A 19,793-nucleotide genomic window follows, 5' to 3' on the forward strand; every position below is an offset into this window, starting at 1 on the left:
AAAGTAAAAGCTCTAAACTGAATTCCTTCTTGGAAGGAGATGACCTTTAGGTTGGTATGGAGCTGGATAGTGCACAGTGGTCCTATGGTAGTTCTGTTTCACTGTTATTTCTGCTATTATCTTCACATAAGTGCTGGAACAGGCCCTCCTGTACGTGAGATAAAAGATATTAACATAGACTTTTTTTTAAAATAACTTAACTAGATTTTCCTACTGTGTCTTTGTTGTGGAGTAGCAGAACAAAGCTACTCGTTATGGTTTAGTTAACAAGATAGCTTGTTAAATCATTTCTCGAGCCTTCAGATTTTAGATCCCTGGAGTAAAAGAAAAGATCTGAGGTGGAAAACTTGAAGCAAATTGCACTGATAACTCTGTATAAGAAGTGTATTGTACCTGACTTGGCAATCATAGAAACAGATAGGCTGGTCATCGGAAGGCAGGCCTGTTAAAGCATGAGAAATTTAGCTCTAGTTTAACCTGTTTCCTTTGGGAGATCAGACAGTCGAAGTTCTGTCTCAGCAGCTTGTAAAAACTGAGCTAGCCTGATGTGGTTAAGCCATGCAACTGTTTATGGCCTTGAAAATTTTGCTGCAAGTTCCTGAAATTGTGTGCTCTTCTCATTTCAAGAACTTGCTCTGTCTCAGATTGTGAAACATTGTTTTATCCCATGTAAATTTGGTTGTCTGAGTGCAAAGTAAGAGCTATACACTCTTAAGGTACTCCTCCCCCGGATTTCTGCCTGAATAAAAGGGAGAAGGAAGGATTCCTGCCTCAGCGCATATTAAAAAGTAGAGGAGCTTTGTAGGCAGGATTACCCTGAGTGCTTGCTGAAAGAGACTGTGGGGTGTTTATTTGGCTTTGATATACAAGACAGTCTGAAATGGATTCTGTCTGAAATTGCTCCTCGGGCCTTTCAGGACAGATGATAAGAGGCAGGTGTTGTTGCGGTGGTTTTTGTTTGGTTGTTCATTTTCTTTTGAACAGAGAGGGCTAGGATAGATAGCAAAATGTGTAAGGGGTGTCCCTGCCATTTTAAATGGAAATTAAAAATGTTACTTCAGGATTAGTTTGTCTATAAGCCCACCTATATGTTTATTCTCTGTACAGTGGAATTTCTGCTATACAGTTGCTTTAGTGAATACTGATGGTTTTGAGCCTCTTTCTTCATGCACAATATCTACATATACACTTATCTGAGCTGGTTCCTGTGTTATTACTTATTTTTGTCGTACTCTAGATTGAACTCTATTAAGGTAGTACCAATGATGATACCATATCTAAGAAGACCTACTTGGAATAAGAGAGAATAGTATGGTTTCCTAACTGAATTTTAATATTATTCCTTTCAATAATTTTTAAATATAATGTTAATATAACTCATGTTAATGGGGGGGGTTGATAGATATTTGGGAGATTTTGCATATCCTTTCTCAATTCACACTGTAAGTCTGGTACTCAGGCTAGATCTTTATTCTAGAACAAGCCTTAAAGTTTTTTTTTTCCTAGGCAGAGTCTTGTTTTTTAAATGCTTGTTGCTTTGGTTATTGAGGACTAAATTATGTATTCATAATTATTGAACAACAAATACAGAGAATGTAATGTGACAGTACAGAAAGGGTGAATTATGGAAAGAAATAGGTCACAAGTTACTAAATATAATGGGTTTTATGTATCATAATCAATATTGGAAGGCCTAGTATTAATTACGGGGAAAAATAAACAATCATATTTTATTATCGGTAGCTTCCTACCTGCACAAACTTGTCTTCTAATTCTGGGTAGGACTCAGATGAAAATTACATCCTGCCTGTGTACTCAACATTTTCTGATTATGTCACACTTATTTTCTTACTCACTTTTAACAGCCTTGGGAATTAAACTTCATGTTTCATTGGTAGACCCCTCTGTCCTTTTCTCCTCAGCATGTCAGTCACAGAGTTTCCTTTTAAGTTTATATGCTAAGTGTGTCTGCAGATATTCCCTGTTAGTGATCCCAGAATTGTCTTGGCCAGAAACAGTTCGGCTATGGGAAGGCAAACGCAGGGCTGCTGACATCGGAGCAGAGTAAACCCACTTCTGAGCTCTTCTGTGCTGTGGCTGAGCTCCTTTTGGTGCCCAATGCAGCACAGACTGCACTAGTGCTGTAGTACTCGGTGTAAAATATCCTTACTGTTCAAATCTCTGTAGTCACGCTTCTTTTGTCACACCAAGCAAAGAAACACTTAATTATGTCTGCTGTGACAGTCGTTAGGACTAGATCTTGGCCTTCTGTCCAGAAAGAGGCAATCAAAAAAAGATTCCATGGCAGTCAGTGAGGATTTCCCTTGTCTAAAGACTATATATTTAGTAGGAAGCTAATCTAACTGGTTGCTATCAGTTCCTTAATCTGTCAGCAATATTATGGCTTGGCTGATGGAACTGAAGCTGTTTCTTTTACCTAGCAAAGTACGCAATCTTAATGTAAAGGTTTGGGTAACAGAGAGCTACTGTAGTCTTTAAACTTATCTTGAATTACTGCTGTAGTAAGACCTTGGGTTTATTGGCACTTTGCATCTGTCAGAACAGTTCCTGATTATTACAATGCGTTGTTGTAGCTAAATCGAGAGTTGATGAACACAAATCTTCCTGTCCTTACCCTTCATCCAGAAGTTTTTAGTCGTGGCTGAACTTCATAAGTTATAATACCTGTTTTTCTTCAGTTGGATCGTGTTATCATGATCCTTCTATATTAGAACAGCTCTTCTGTAGCTTTCAAAAACTACGCTGCTCTTACTAAGACTAGATTTGTAATAATACTGTTTTGAGTAATTTGATTCACCAGCACTCTGAGGATAAAGTTAAAAATACATGTGCAACAAACACACTAATCTTTTTTTTTCTTTTTTATTTTAAACAGGCTTTTAAATTTTCTTCTGTAGAGAAGCTGGACAATGTTCTGACTTGGTTACTGAAAAGCAAAATATCTACTTATGTATTCAGCCCATTCCAAAGTGAAGAAGGGTACCATCAACAAGCTAGTGAGTCACATCTCATATGCATTGATTTTTATTACTGATGCTATGGTTATTACTTATAAATTCTTACAGATTGCCTTATTAACATTTAAAGTCACTAGTGAAATGGAGGAATCCACAATAAAGACAACATAACCAGGAAAAATGGGAAAAAGAATTCTGTACATCATTACTTCGTGACTCAGTACTATGTATTTATACTTGTCTGGATATTTGATCAGCTTTGGATTAACTGCAAATTGACAGGTTTACAGCTGAGCAAATTTATACTAAGAAAACGGGCAATAAGAGACATGAGGAGATGCCTATACATTATATATATTTTTTTTTTACTAATTGCTATTCTGCAATACAATTTAAACTTCACTTTCTCAAAATTTGGTGACATAGAGAATTCTTTCTGATTTTCTTTTTAGATGAAGAGAAGGGATGGCTTCTGGACTTAGAACAGCACTAAGCATCTCCATTCACTTTAGTACCTATGCACTTAATAGTTTCCATTACTTCTGGCCAAAAGATAATTATATTATTTTTAATTAAAAAAAAAAAGCATCCCAGTGAATTAGAAGAGGATTTGTCTATAAAGTAGACACACTACTGAATTGTGCATATATTGTATCAACAGAAACTACTGTTCAGTACCAAATGGAGGGTCCTGGTTGAATTCATTAACCACTTATTAAGGATTCAAATTGGTTTGCAGTAAACCAAGGGTGTCATTATTTAGCTTGTGTTTTGAAAGCATCATTATGTTATTATTTCAGATGTGTGTTAGACCTCAGCTTTTCTAAGAAACTTTTGGGGAAAAACAAAAGCCAAGAAAATGTTTCCTTTCTGAAATACTTAAAAGATGTGTTTGAGTTGTTGCCTGACTCCTGTTTTGTGTACCTGGACTATGGTTTTGAGAGAAAATAAGCTCACTGCAATCAAGTACAACATAACACTTACTTCTCATAACCAAATATAACAAGTTTTGAAGGTAGCTCTACTGTGATCACTGTCATGCTTCCTTTCCTTTTCAGTAAGGTTTCTTTGATGATGGAATTCACCCCTCTGTACTAGATAAACAAGATTCCACTTGTATTCTAAAAATGAGCTTAAATGTGAGTCTAGGTTAGTGGAAGCAGACAAGTAGGGTGTTAAGTGAGGCACCTGTCCTTGACATTTTCCTGTGGAGGACTGCAGGATGGGGTTGTACAGGACACATTGAAGACTCATTCCCAATGTGAAATGTTAATTCTGATTTTCTGCTTCTCTAAGTAACCAGTTAGATCTGGGCATTTTTTGAATATTGAGAATAATGCTTACCAACCTGCAGTCCCTCCCCAAAAGGCCTGTGTGATTCAGGAGCAGGTTGACCACTTTTGAGCTTGAGCCAGGTAGTGACCTTCTTAAAATGAAACGGTTTGATGTATGGCACAACAAGAAAGTACAAAGTTAGATGCTTAGATTCTTCATGAAAGATGTGGTTGCAGAGCTGGAAGCACTTAGAATGTGGGAGGCCTGGGCTCTGATCCTCCTTCTGCCTGGAAGGTATGTAAACTCATGTCTTTGACTCCCTGTAAGAGCATCCCAAACAGGCATTAGACATATCATGTTTAATAGAGGACTAGCATCCCCTTGTTCAGCCATTTTTATAGCATTTTATTCCAAGCACCATTTTTTCTTCCAAAGAGAAAATGTCAAAGAATGAAAACTAATTAAATACTTTTGGGAAGGAAATGAAGCTATTGGACAAAAAGCTTTTGAGCATTGAGATGAGTTTTACTTGTATCTCTGAACAGGCAGATTAATCAGCCCTAATTTCATAACACCTGTATGTGTTGCTTTTCCCTAGTGGTCAAAATAGGCTAAAATGGCAGAAATCCAGTTGTCTGTTTCCAGGGAGAACACAGACACTTTGCATTGAGACATACTTAGTTGAAATAGAGGCATGTCAATAAGCCAGAATACTTTTAACTTCTCATTGACTACCTGTATGTGATTCTACAGGATTCCTGCCCACCTCCAAACTTTGCTTCTAAAGGCTTCAAAGCCTGTTGAACTCAATAAAGAGAGCCTCTGATTAGACTTGGTATCAATTGCTTAGTTCATAAAGCTTTGAATATGTAATTTTTCTCCAAAAGCTGGAGTGAGTTTTTTGTGCATTTAGCGTCTAATGGACTGTACTTAATCTTCTGGCTTTCCAGTCTGGGTGTAATAGCTCTAGCTTAATAATAATACCTCTACCCAAAGGTAGATGCACTCCTCGGCAGCTAGATGCTTCCGAAGCAAAGATGCCCTCCTTTCAACCTAAACACTAAAAAAAGTTTAAATCTTTTTAAACCTTATCCTTTGGAGACTGTTTCATAAGTCCGGTCATTGGCATGACTACAGGAGGTCAATCTTGCAGCACGGGACGTAGGTAAAAGAAACCTTTCTCTGTATGGTTTTACCTTGATGCTTTATTTTAACTTTATAGCTAGCATGTCAGGGTACAGCTGATAAATTGCTGTACTTCAGAGTTCTCGGTATGAACTCAAAGTGAACAAATAATGAAGAACTCATGATTGATTTTATTGGATAACTAATGAATTGCATGGTGTGACTTCTCACAAAGTGTACAGCTGTGTGATTAAAAACTTAGGAGTGTAAAACTAAATATAAAATCTAACAGGAAAAATGCACGTGATGTAATCAAAGAAAAGTGCAATGTGATGCTTGCCTATATTAACAATGGTTGAGATCAAGACATCACCAGATACATGTTTGCTTATGTAATTTTTCAAGAGCCGCTGCCCTCCCCAGAATGGCTGTTTAACAGTTCTTTAGTATGATGAATGCAATACTTGTGAGAGGTCGGTGTCTAGGCTGGCAAAGTCAAGATAGATGGCAAAGATGCAAAAGGTCAACTCTGATACCATCTTACTTTCAATGCACCTATTACAAATGTCTGAATAATCTTTTCATCTTTCTTTGGTTCATTCTCAATGTATAGTTTCAGATTGCCTAATTTAAGGCAATCTTATAGCTGTTTCTATTTTGTATGCAGAATCTCCACCAGAAATGCAATTTCATCATTCTAGGTGATAAGAACAAAAGTATGTACATGATATTACTATAGCTCTCACTGTGTTTCCTATCATGTACCTACATGCAGACCCTGAGGCTGTTTACTTGTCTTTCAGTTTCCATTTATTCAAATTAAGTTGGAGACTGAGCACGTGATGATAGGCCTTCTGTGTAGTTCCTTGTTTAATATGATCTTTTTTGAATGACTGGTCTGTTATACCCAGTCTATTATATCAATATAACCAGGTCTCATAAATGTGTGTGGTTACCTGTCTCTATACTAACATATGTATATGCAAGCATGCCTATAAATAAGATGTGCTTAGGGTAAAATCATCCATTGTTATTTCCCTGGAGTAGACTCAACTAGAATATTTTCAGTATTCCTATTTCTTTTAAATACTAATTAAAAAAGCAAGATGTCCTGATAAACTTACTATGTTACCATAATATCTAACAGAACAACTTTACCTGCTTAGTATAGGAATATCACTGGATATAATGATTTCTAAGGGAAGTTTTTCAAAAGACGCCATGGATCACAAGTATGTATTCTGGAAATTTGAATCTCTTGCCATCTAAGCAAGGAGAATTGTTTGAGCAGCACATCAGACTTTGTGAAGTTCCTTGCAATATGAAAACCTAGGGCTATAGCCCTGCAAGCACTTTAACATGTATGTAATATTCTTTCTCTACGGGATCTCACTTGTTGGACTACATGCAGGAAGGAAATTGCATCTCTGCCTAAATGGAGGCAATGATGATGCTGTTATCTTTACTTGTTGTTTGACCTCCTCTTAAGTTTGTCAGTATTATTCAAAAGAAATTGATTTATAAAAGGCAGCAATTGGAAATGGTAAAAATAGAAAATTATGCTGATTTTTTTTACAAACAGTGGTTTCCAGTGATAGCCATTGGAACGTATTTTGCCATGCGTAAGATGAGTTTCAGTTGCTTGCTTTTGATTAAGTATCCTATTGTAATAGTTATTGTAGTAACCAAAGAGTAAATCGGGAGTCTCTACCAGAAAATATTGTTGGAACTGCTGTATATGTAAAAGCTTGTCAGAAATAAAGTGCACACTTCAGACCTGAACTGTGCCTTTTTTGTTTTAATTGCTTTTTTTGTTGTTGTATGATATGTTTTACGTAGTTCTAAAGAAGATAAAAGTATCTGAATGTTGTCAAAATATATTTAGGGTTATGCATGGATATTACCTACTAGCAGTATAGAAGAATTAAGATAAAGACTTTTATTCAGCTTATCAAGGGCAAGAATGTTTTAGTAATGAGTGATATTTAAAGAGATTATTCTGCAGTCTCTGAAGGGGAATACTGGAAGCCCAATCAGATGAGAAAGCTAAACGCAGACTGAATAGAAGCCACTGGAAAGACATTGTGTTTAACAGCAGCATTAACTGAAAGAAAGAGCCAAGGCATGTCTGGGATTTTTAGTGGTGGTGTCCTCCATCCCTTGTGGAAGCATGTAACTAAAGCTGGAGGTACTGTCCTGAATATTGTACATGCTGTACCAAACGGATTTCAGGGTACCTTGTACGTACATTATTCCTTTATATTCTGGTAACACAATCCAGTCAAAACATACTAACAAATCCAAACTCATATTTCAGAACTTTTCTTGAGCTTGGGGAGCTCTGATTCTGCTCTTGAATCAGAAGATTCTCTTGCTCAGGTTTGGGAATTCTTGGTGCATTAATTCCTGTCCAAGGGATGGCAATTTTCTTGAGGAAAACCTGTTTCTTTTTCCACTGTTAGTGAATTTTCCTTTTTTTACAAGTTATCTGTAACTATTTCTCTTATTAAACTCAAACATTGAGGCTTATGAAAAGTCCTGAATTTACTCTTTTTGTAGAAAATACTGCTTTTTGTCACCTAAGACTACTAGCAACATAATGAGTCCTATTCCGATTTCTGTAATTCTTTCTTTCAAGCTGAAACATCTATCCCAAAAGAAGAAATAGAGTCTGGGTTTTCAGCTGCTAGCGAAACAATGGGAGAAAAGATAGACTGGGGGAGAAGAAACGGATAGGGCTTTAAGTATTTCTTTGGTTTAATTGATATTGACACTGTAGACGTAATTTTAAGTGTCTATATAAATTGCTAAAAAAAAAAGTAATGTCCTGTATCAATAATGTGGGAAATAAAAGAAGGATGTCTTAGAAGATCTGCAGAAATATCACTGTAGGCTGTTCTGTTTGCTTACTGCGATTTTATGAAAATTCCCACAGGCTAAGACAGTGCTACAGTACAGTAATATTAGATTTTATGCTGTGTTTTATAGCTGAGGTGTTCCAGAATGCTCTGCAGAGAAGAGTAGAGAAGGGATTATGACAGGACAAAACATACAAAACAGCAATTCCCTCTTAACCTTGTATCTGTCAACTAAAACTTTAATTACAAGCAAGCACTGGCCTCAAAGTTAGTTGAAAGTTGAAGAAGCCAACTTTAGGCACTTAAAAATATTCCACTTGGGCACTTTCTTTTTAAACTTTCCTTTCTGCTTATGATCACCAGCTAACTAGTTCTTAGTGTAGGTGCCAAACAGCGGCAGCTTTTCTCTGTTAATGTTCTTCATTAAAGGACTGCTACTGAGTAAAAGCTGTTCACTTCTAGTTACCCTAATAACTACTACTTTTGTTCAGTTCTATATATTTAGCTGAAATGTATCAGTTGTTCCAGTTTCACAGCTGATAAAAGTTCCAGCAATTTTCCCCAATTCACTGTGACCAACTCACAAGTTCAAGAATGGTATTTTCTGCCTGAAGCATGTGTGCTTTCAAATAATTACAGCCTCTTCGTACTGTGTATAATACATAACTTCAGTTAAAGCAGTTAAACACAGTATGGTGGAAATTTCTTTACAGTAGAACATCTAATTTGTCTTCAGAGCTCACTGAACTTTGTGAATTGGCAATTAAGTGAACAATTATAATTTAAAAAAAAAACTAACACATAGATCTTGCAGTGCGTTATTCTTACTTGGTTATTTTGACAGTGGTACCCTTAGTTGTCATTGACTTTTGCTGTAGAACCTCGAGGAAAGAGAGAACTTCTCACCTTTGTCAGGTGACTTGGGAGGGATTTAAGCAGTTAGTGGTGCCTCTTTTCAGAATGAGGGCAAAAAGAAAGACCAGTAGGCTTCAATCATCTCTTTTGAGCTCATTAACCTTATTTTTTAATTAATTAAATATGTATTTAGGGGAGGAATTTCTGAGAGGTCGAGTCCAACAACATCTTTTTCCCCTCACTGCATGAGTGGCAAAGCCATTAGCTTATACAGGGCAGAGAATGACTACTGGTACCACAGCTGCATATGGAAATGGGCATTGAAGTGTTACTGAGGTTGCTGAAGGAACAGCAGCCATCTCAACTGTTGGTATAGCATTTACCAAGAAAGCAATCATACCAGCGTGGCCTTAAGTAGTTCAATAGTTCAGAGTTTTCTATCGGGAAGACTTGGAAAGTTTGGCCCTTGAAGATTGCATCCTACTTTGTGTAAGTGCAGGGGGCTGCCAGTTGTGTTGCCTGAAAAAGCTTTGCAAATCAGAGTGTTAAAAGCTATCTTAAAATGGTGGAGCTTAGTATGGTCATCTGGTGGTCCTCACAATAACTTTTTGCCTTGTGTCACAACCTGATGACACCAGGCTTCTGTTTCATGGGCAGAAGAAATTAAAGGGAGCTCTTGAATAAAATTAGGAGATAGGTTACAATCATTTTGTAATCCTGATGCAACTTCTGTTATTTGTCTTCTCTGGACTTGGGGCCTTTTGATGGCACGCTTGTCTGTTGCACCTGTTTTAAGCATGGGGTGGAAATTCATACTGTGGAAGTCGTTTGAATTACTCTGTGAACAGAACTTTCCCTTTTATGCTTTTGAAGTGGATGCCGTGAAAAGATAGAAAAGATGACATTATTTATAATGACTGTCAGTAGATTTATGTCTCAAGCAAGATTTGTATCCTGGAATTAACACTTCAATAATTAAGTTCAGTCTTTAGATTTAACACACTCCCAAGAAAATAATATAATCCTTGTAGCTTCTTTGTTCAGAGACGTAATAGCGATGCTAGCCTTGATGCTTGTTTCAAATTAACCTTTTTGGAAATTGCCTGTCAATCTAAGATCTCATTGGATCTTGTACAAAAAGAAAATCCCTCTGCTACTGAATAAAAACAGTCCTGCTTGTATCTGCCTGCATGTATGGAATTTTGTTGCATTGTTGCACAAAGTTGCTGACTGATAGGTTGGTATGTAGCAATAGCACTATCCTCAATGGCTCCTTCAGCTATAGTTCTAACTAGAACCAACGTTTTGAGGCGGTATGATTTTTATAACAAAGCTCGTGTAGCCCAAATAGTTGTAAAGGTGTACAGGTCAGATTTATCTGAATACTCATTCTCAAAATAAGAAACAAATGAAAGTATTTCTACCTCCTGTTCTTGGTGAAAGTGCTTTAATATTGTTTATGTGGTGTTAAAAACATTTGTTTCACTTATGTCTTTTTTAAGTATTATGTAAAAGATCTCAGTACCAGTGCTGCTGTTAAAGTTTTCATACCTGAAGACACCCTTTTTTTCTGCTTACTGTGAGAGGTAATACAAAAAAAAGTTTTAGGAAATTGATTTATTGATTTTTACCATCCTCCATGGCTGGCTGAGGTATTTCATTTGTTAATGATGGAGTCTCCTGTAATGTTCAAAGTATGGAAGTGTAGCAGTCCTGCTTGAATATCTAAACCTAGCTAGGGAGGAGACCAGAAAAAACAGCTCAACTGCGAAGGAGCTGAAGGGATTTTGGGCTTGGTTCCGGGATACTCTGTTTTCTCTGTTTACTTTGAAAACTCAGATGGAAGCCTAGAACAGGCTTATGAATGCCACTGACTCTTTTTCTCTTTATATTGATGAAGAAATCATAGCATCCAGTCCATTGATAATATAGACTTGATTCCCCTTTCGGATTTGTAACCAATTGTTTCAGGTTTCATTAGCATGAGTGGAAATTCTTTTAGAGCATGTTACTAATACTTTGTTAAGGCTCTTTTTACTGACTATATTTGACCTTCTGGAGTCTGCTAGCAGGATGCAGACTATTGATTAGAGTTCATGTAATTTGCTATTCTTTAAAATTAGTGCTCAACACCTATTTCACTGTTGGACATCTCAAAAAAAAAAAAGCAAAAGACAAGCATTAAGAAAAGCAATTTGACAACGATTCGTGGATGTATTTTGGAATATTAGGTTGGGCTTGGACACTTGTTTTTGTTTAAGAGAATTCTGTGTAATGATTCTGTACTTAGCTTTGATGCTGTTGTCCCAGCCTTAAAATTACTTGCATACGTTTTTACTGCTCATGTGACAGCTCCTTAAGTTGGTATATATTTGCCTCGGTCTGTGTGGGGTTAGTTTTTCCCTGCAGTTAGCGAAGTATAGACAAAAATAAGAAGCCAAATGGCTATACTCTGGGGTAACATTTACAGTTCTTCTAATTACAGAATTAAGTCCAGTTTGTGGAACTTCAGTTAAGATGTTAAGCAACATGAAGTAAAGAAGTTGTGTGGCACCTACTTCTCTCAAAAACCTTAGCTGGTATGAAGTTTTAAGGTTGCCTATTGTAACTCAAAGGATTTTAAAGCACACTGCAAATACAAAGGAACATAAGCTAAAACACATATCTTTGTCGATATAAGCTCAGCCTGCAAAGGCTTCTAAAATAAGTGACTTGATTTACACAGGTGCTGTGTATTTATGGTTTCTTGGTTGGATTTTTGGTTGCCTGGTGGAAATAAAAGTCAGGCAACACTCAATTTGTTTAAAAATCAAATTAGGGTTATTGATGTGACTTCCTACTAAAATGTAGCCCACTCAAATATCTTGTGTCAAAACAATATTGGAGTGGGATAGTGGTGGAATAGTCTTTGTCCAAAATGCAGTCAAGAATCGTCCTAACAATTTTTCTGGTCAATCAGTACTTAGCTATGCCTATTCCAAGAACTGTTCTTGTTCCTTGAATCCTTATATCTAATGGTGGGGTGAGGTTTTACTCTCTCCCATATTAACATTCTGCAGGAGCAAAAGCAGTGGTGGGGGGGGAGGTACACAAATTCACCACTGCTGAGCCAAATTTTAATATGTAGAAGAATGTAAAAATGAGAAAGTTTGTTAAAGACTGGCAGCTAACACAATTCCGAAAGAAATCATAACTACTACTGAGTCCTTTTGCCAGCACATGAAGGGCTGAAAATGTGCTGGCTAGCTTGTAGGACAACTGATGACTGGGATATAAAAGAGAACTCAAGAAAGCTAGAAGAAACTGTGTAGATTCCCAAGCTGTAGTCCTGGTTGGGAGACACGTGGAAAGAGACTGTCTGGAGTTGAAGGAGTCATGAAGTTATAGCAAAAATGGGCAGGCTGAGCACGAAGAAATTACCAGGAGTAACTGGTATTCATTAAGAGCTCTGAGGAAATTTAAAAGTAAAATAGCTGGATTTCTAACAGCAGCGTGCAATTTTTCAGTTCTGTAGTACTAGAACATGTAACTGTGATGCCAAAACCCTGTTTCTCTGGGGACCTTGAGAACTAGAAGCAGGTTAATGTGTTGTCTCTACCAGACAGATTAACAGAAATTGTAATAAAATAAGTTTTCTGTAATGTGAAGTCTTGCTTTGTAGATTTCTCATAGTTTTTTGTAAGAGTCAGCAAACCTGATCAAGTCAGTAATTGATTGGGTATGGATGAATTACTGGCCAAAACCAGGAGGCAGACAGTTGGAAAAAACTTACGCTAGTGATACAAAGTATTCAGCGTAGTAAGGAGAAGGGCTAATTGGGAAGAAAAATGGGGGAAAGGCCTTATGAGATTTAGTAATTATGCGGTAAAATGTCAGATGATATTCATTGTAGGTGAAAACAAAGTGATGCAAGTGGAAAAAGCAGTCCTATGTTGTCATACAAAATGAGAGGCTTTGAGCAGGCTATTAGCAATGAGGAATAAGACCACGCAGTTCATGGTAACATCAACTTGTTGCTAGGCAGCAGATCAAAAAGCAAATTAAATACTAGGAATTATTAGAAAAGGAATAGAGAACAAAACAGGACATAATTATGGCAATGCATAAATTACATGGTTCACCCACAAGTTGAGTATCATGTGCTGCTCTTCTATCATCTCAAAATAGTTACATTAAAGCTGGAAAAGTTTCAGAAAAGAGCAGAGAGGGGGTGATGGAGTTGATTCTCTATAGGGCACAATTAAGTAGACTCTAGTTCTTCAAGAAAGAAATTCTGGGAATGAGTAAATCTTTAGAAGTGCAGAGAGGGCAGACAGGGACGGAGAATAAGATGAATTAGGGACTATCAATTGAACCTAGCAGGAGCCAGGTCCAAAACAAACTAGAGGAAGCACTTCTTCATGCAGTGGATAAGACTCTGCCAAAAGACCCTGCGGGTGCAAGAAGTTGATGGTGCTTGGGGCAGGCTGGATGCATACTTGGAAGAGAGATATGCTGCATGCTGATATACAGACAAATCACTACACAACAAACCACAAGTGATTAGAAAGTGGAGTGTGAAGGCAGAGGGAAGTATTGTTTATGCTTGATCATCTTTGTTGTTGTTGTTGTTGTTGTTGTGGTATAAAACTTGTGGCCACTCTTAGAGTTAGAATACAGGACTATGCTGAAATGATAAACTGACTTCAGTTTAGCTTTGTCCCAGTTCTCCAAAGTGAAAAATAAAGTCTGCTATAGAAATGAATATCATGCTTTTTCAGATAAATCCGAAAAACTGTTATCCGATACATTTATCTTTAAATTCTCTGTTTTTTCATTACAGGGATAATCAAATTTTTGCAAGTCTCTGGTAGTCACATGAATTTTCAGAAATGTCTTTTAATATGAAAACTTAGCACCATAAACCTACAAAAATGTCCCATTCAAATGTCTCAAATTAAAAATATTCCTAAAGCATTAAATAATATACACCTAAGCAAAAGCATCTTAGCTGTAGAATTTTCTTCCCCTTGCAAGAAAACTCATTTCTCAGTAGAACTAAAGTGTTTTAAAATCCCTCTGTCAGAAAAAAAGAGATTTCTCAGTTACACTAAAGGCTCCTTTATTAAAATATGTATGTGAGTTGTAAAACTGTTAGTTGGAGGAATTGTTCTTTGGATGTCAGTTCTGTATTGGCAGTTTGATAACTCTGATTCCGTAGCACTAATATTCAAAGGCCTTTTGTAAAAGGTGGTAGAAGGTGTTCTATAAAGGCAAAACTGTTCTTTATGATAATTTTGTTTCCATATACAGGTAGCCATTTGGAAGAATTTCCTACTCTCCTTCACTGTGCAGCCAGATTTGGATTAAAGAACCTTGCAGCATTTCTGCTCAATTATCCTGAGGCCACATGGGCTTGCAAAATAACCAACAAATATGGAGATGATCCAGCAAGTATTGCTGAGAAGCACGGGCACAGGGAACTAAGAAAATTAATCAAAGAATTGTCAGTAAGTCCATATGCTTTTTCATGTCATCTATAACCAGGGGAGTATGATGTTGTACTACTGAGATCCCATAGTATCTCATCTTGTAAAGCCTAGTATGTTGTAGTCCTGTCTGAAAATATTATTATACTCCTGCTGTCTCAGAAAGAGGGGTCAAAATGGGGTACAGCCACTTTGTTTGTATATTGTCATAATGGAGATCAGAGCTTTTGCGCTGCTTGAATTTTAGGCATGAAGTGGAAGGAGAACAGTGAATCAGAAGTACTTACTTCATGTGGCCTAGCTACATTGGTGCTTTCAGCGCCCAAACATTACATTGTAAGTAGTTACATTGTAAGTAGTCTAGCCCAACCATCTAGACTGGGAGATAAAGACTTCCCTAAAAGTCACTTTAAAAGTGACTCTGAACCTTCTTAGCATTGTCAGTCTTCAACATTCAACAGAGTGGTTGCCCTGCCTTGGCTGTCCACTCCACTGTGAAGGAAGGCTAAATTTTACCACCCTTTGTTAGATGGAGTAAATCTTTCTTCAGTTGGGTATGCAGAAGGGGTTTTGGGCAATAGTTGCCTTTCCACGTGAAAGATAATAATAGAATAAAGGTCTGTGCATAGTTCTAGCATGCAAACTACTGCCAATAAAAATCTAACAGAATTGGCAGTATAAAAAGCAATATACTGTAGTAACATTTGAGAGCTTTAACCTATTTTAAGTCTTTATTGTGCTAACACACAGAACAATATAAGCAGAGATGGTAATTCTTGCCCCAGAGGTTTTAAAGCCTAGAGAACAAATCGGGTAAATCATATATTGCAAGAAAGACAGGATGTGAACGTTGGCATAAGTAAGCCTATGTTGTGAAGACCTGGCACAGCTTTGCTGATGATGTGAGGTTTTTGGGGGTTTTTTTGGTGTCAGACTCCGTGTTCACAGACAAATGGTAACAAAAGACATGTAAGAGGAGAAAATACAAGGAGTGAGAAAGCCAGAAGTTTCACTTTTCTGTTAACCAATCATCTTGATGTAACCATGGATAGACATAAGACCAAAGATGGCATTTGAAGAAATGTAAGATAATAGCTGTGCAGATTATGTAGGGGAGAATGTTTTACATGACTAAGGAGGAAAATGCAAGAAACCTAAGGGTAGTTTAAGGTAGAAAGAGATATCATAAAGAATGGAAACACTGGCTGACTGAGGTTAGTTATTAAAATTCTAGAGCAAGGACATAGGGATTGGTCAAGTTTTTTCTTTGATACAGTTGGCATCTAATGTAAAAGCGAAGGAGAGGCACTGGGAAAACTGAAGACAAGTTTACTGTGATCAGTGTTGAAGCATGAAGATGGCTTTCGCAGTGTTTTATGTGCAGAATTTTTTTTTTTCCCAATGACTTCAAGGGGAAGAAAATTGCAGACCCTAGAGCCTGAAAATAAGGCTTTTTGGCAGCGGTCAAGATGCTGAATGAGAATATGCTCTTTAACTTTTTGTTGTTGTTGAACAGCTATTGATACAGGCTGTAAAAACACTGAGGGTGGGAAAATATCTGCAAAGCAGGTATTTCTCCTTTTCTACTACTGTTAAAGAAAGCTCATACCTAATTGCGGATGTGATCTGGTGTCTTTTCTGAAGTGACAGGGAATATTTCATTGCATTTACTGGACAATTAATCTGATCGGATCTCAGAAGCACTGCAGAGCTTGTTCCATTGATGGAGTGCAAAGGAGTGTTGTGATGCAACACTGTAGTGTTGCATCACTACAGAGGTGATGCTTTTACCTCAGTTTTTGATACTGTAGTTGAGATCAAATTTAACTGAAGAAAATGTGATCCTCCTTACCATCCAGTATAAAGCTGTCCACAAAACCAGGCTGTCTTCCTGGATCAACATGTTTAGTAATTTCATATTTAACAATTTCTAATTGCTGTAGTTGTCTCACAGTCATCTTTGCGCTGGTTGGAGAGCTCCTGCCAGTAGCAGTCTGATATATAAGGTCAGGTCCCTCAACTCTTGGAGTTTACCAATTTGCTTTGAAGAGAATGGAACTGTGTTCCCCAACTTCCCTACCTGTGGATCTGGCTAGATGCCATCTTTTGTATGGCCAGGCACCCCCGGCGGTACCCGCTATGTGTAAAGGATTGATAAGACTAGGCAGAACACGAGTAAGGTGATATTTAACTCTCAGTGAGATACCTAGATTTCTTTTCTAAGATGGTCATATGAGTCAAAGAGTTGAGCATGGAAACGTAGTTTCCATGGGTAATTTATTATGTTTAATGATAATGGTTAATTCCATAGGACATATATTTTTTACGCTAGTGTTTTAGAAACTCACCACCCTGCACTTCAGACGTGTGTCTTTGTTGTGCACCCCACACAAGACTGGAGGCTTCAGAAGATGGGTAATTTTCTTTTTATCCTTAGAAACGCATTCATATTGAACCTCATGCTATAGTTTGAGGCCACTGTAAGAGGAGACATAAGCACACATAGTACAGGCAGACTACAGCTGATATGCATTGAGAGAATACATTGCACTTCTGTAGTCTTTTTACATTTTGGTAGACTGTCAGTGACAGAAAGCAGTATTTGTGAGGGTGATATATTTCACTCTAAAAAGTGTGCAAAGTATGTGCATACCTCTGATTAGCTTTTCTTTTTTAGTAGGATTATTAATTGTCCTAATAAAGTCTTAGTATAAAATTCTCAATCTAAAACATGGATTTATAATGGTGACTCTGACTTTATACAGTGTAATTTTTCACTAAAACCGGTCCTTCGTGGTACATATTGTTTGCATGTAAACAGTTAACAATAGTTGTTCTCTGCTCATGATGACTGCTCTCCCAAGTGTGAATACTTACACCAGCACTGAAGTAAAAACAGCTCTACTGCCATCATAAGCATGTGTAGTCTGGTTAGGACATGCAGTCATACTACCCATTTTCAGTTGATTCAAATGACATGGCTTACTAATCCGACACAAGTAAAAATTGGAGCATGCTTCAAGTCTGCCAAAGTGTAATATAGTATTCTAGAAATGTTAGCTCCAGCCGCAGGAAGAAAAATGGCTTATTTGTGTCCCCTGTAATAGCGTACTTAAGAACAAAAACACTTACTGTACATCCGTAATTGATGGGAATGTGGAAAAGAAATATTTGCATGGCTCTGAGCCAAGCAGAATTTAGTTTAACCACGTTCCAGGAACTTCCCGTTACAGCTGGAGTATTGAAATTGCTCATTATTACAATAGAAGTACTTTTGTACTTGGCATACCTCTGTTTTAGAATTGTTACCTCTGTTTTGCCATTCCTTTAAGAAATAGCCCCAAAATATACACAGTAATTCATCGCTTCTATCTTAAAGAGCAATAGGGTTCCAGAAAAATGAGTGTATTAAAAAATACGTTCAATTTGTCCAAAATCCTGGAAAGTGTCTTTCATTTGCCCTTGTGCTGGGGAATCCTTAAGGGAGTAAGAATTCCCTGAGATGGTTAGAGAGAGAGAGCAGCAAAAGAAGAAGTGGCAACACCACAGCTACTATTTCTACCTTCAAGCCCAGGGCTTTGCTGTGCAGCCTTCTTTGGCGGCTGGTAAGCAGATCTGGAGTGCCTGGTCGGCATGCTGGGAGCTCATCTCCTGGTTTGTGTCAAAACAAAGCACAAGGGAAGGATCACGTAACACGTGGCATGCTTCTGTTGATACAGCTGTATGAATGGGGGGGAAGAGATTTTTCCCCTTTTAGTACCAGTGTTATGTGCAGGGTCGTTAAATGCTAAAACATCACAGCCTTTAAGAACCTGTATAAATGTGTGCTTCCACAAGTGGTTGTGTCTGCCTTCTCTGTCAGAAATCCTGCATTTCAAACACTCCTTGAAAATGTCTCCTTTGTGCTGAGGGGACACTGCAAGACTTGATCCATTTGTGTTAAAGTTATTAAATTGATGGAGCTGTCCCTAAAAGAGTCTTTAATGGGTATTATGATAAAGTTCAGGTTCAAATGTGCCGGCAGTTTATTAAGCAAATTGTATTTTTCTTGCATTTTAGCACAAAACCATCTAAATGGACATTCATTTCCAATTTCTACATGTTTCATTATAGTTTAGATGAAGTAATTTCCTCGTCTGTAGCATAAAAGAGGGATATCACTTAACATTCTGCGATAGCATCCTGAATTGTTACTTTGTCTTGTGATTTTATTCCTCTATAGAACCCGGTACTTGAATATTTTCCGTAATTGCTTTTAGGTTGCATTGCTTGAATCAAGTGTGTGAATTTAAAACTAGTAAGAGACATTCAGTAGGAATACCGGCAGGAATCGTTGTCTCAGACTATCTGAACAGGGGAAACAATGAGCCTTTTGAGTTCAGTTGATCCAGCTGATGGCTCAAATGCCAGTAAGAAAGGCCAAAGTACTTTTGCTTTCCATTAGCCACAGGCTCGAAATATATCTGCGGTCAGTTAGTACCCATGGTACCTTGTTAAGCCGCAGTAGTTTGCTTGGATATTTGGGCCCTATTTCAAATGTTTGTCTTTTGCATATGCTCTGTCCCCAACAACCAGCTTGTTGTTCTTGTCACCAGCTGTGGTCTTCTAAGCCTATGTAAAAGTTCTGCCTCCAGAAAATAAAGAAATCACTTAGATGACGTTCCTATCCAGCACACAAAGGAAGACTTTAAAAAATAGGTGAGAAAAAATTTCTAAGCATTATGTCACTAATGAGGCATTATGTCACATAATGTCCCTATTATGTCACAAAATGTTCAATTTGTGACCTAACCATTTGAAATTGGAGGTCGCACTGATAGCTAGTTTAGGCATTTATGCTTCGGTATGGGCGTAATTCTTTGTTCGGGCACTTTGGGTTGCTAATTTCTCCCTTCTTTTACTAAGAACTGTGCTGCTGAATGTGTCATGGTCAGGAAGATTACTGTGTACCACTTGTAGTATACATCACAGTTTCTAAGAAGAATACAATTCAGAAAGTGTTTTATTGGTTGTTTGATGCAAATAACTTCTGATTCTTGGCTTTGGCCTTTAAAGTAGATTCCTAGGGGTGACATAAATGTTATTTAAATATAAAAATTGAAACAGTCACTTCATGTTGCCACCACACAGTCGAGACAGCACAAATTCGTTTTTATTTTTAAAATACCTTCTAATATTTCAGAATTGGTTGCCTGAAATCTAAGGCAGAAAATGCAGGTTAATTGAGCTTTTTT

General features: G+C 37.4%; 1 protein-coding gene across 1 annotated transcript in view; it reads left to right on the top strand.

Moving 5' to 3' along the window:
• BANK1 (B-cell scaffold protein with ankyrin repeats 1) overlaps nt 1-19,793 on the top strand; it is a 260,578-nt gene that overhangs the window by 158,878 nt on the left and 81,907 nt on the right. The window contains exons 8-9 of the mRNA XM_009327080.1: nt 2,897-3,017; nt 14,384-14,580. Of these exons, the coding sequence (XP_009325355.1) occupies nt 2,897-3,017; nt 14,384-14,580 (318 nt within the window). The remainder of the gene's footprint in view (nt 1-2,896; nt 3,018-14,383; nt 14,581-19,793) is intronic.

The sequence above is a fragment of the Pygoscelis adeliae genome, unplaced genomic scaffold, assembly GCF_000699105.1.
Source record: "Pygoscelis adeliae isolate BGI_AS28 unplaced genomic scaffold, ASM69910v1 Scaffold87, whole genome shotgun sequence".
Classification (NCBI taxonomy): Eukaryota; Metazoa; Chordata; class Aves; order Sphenisciformes; family Spheniscidae; genus Pygoscelis; species Pygoscelis adeliae.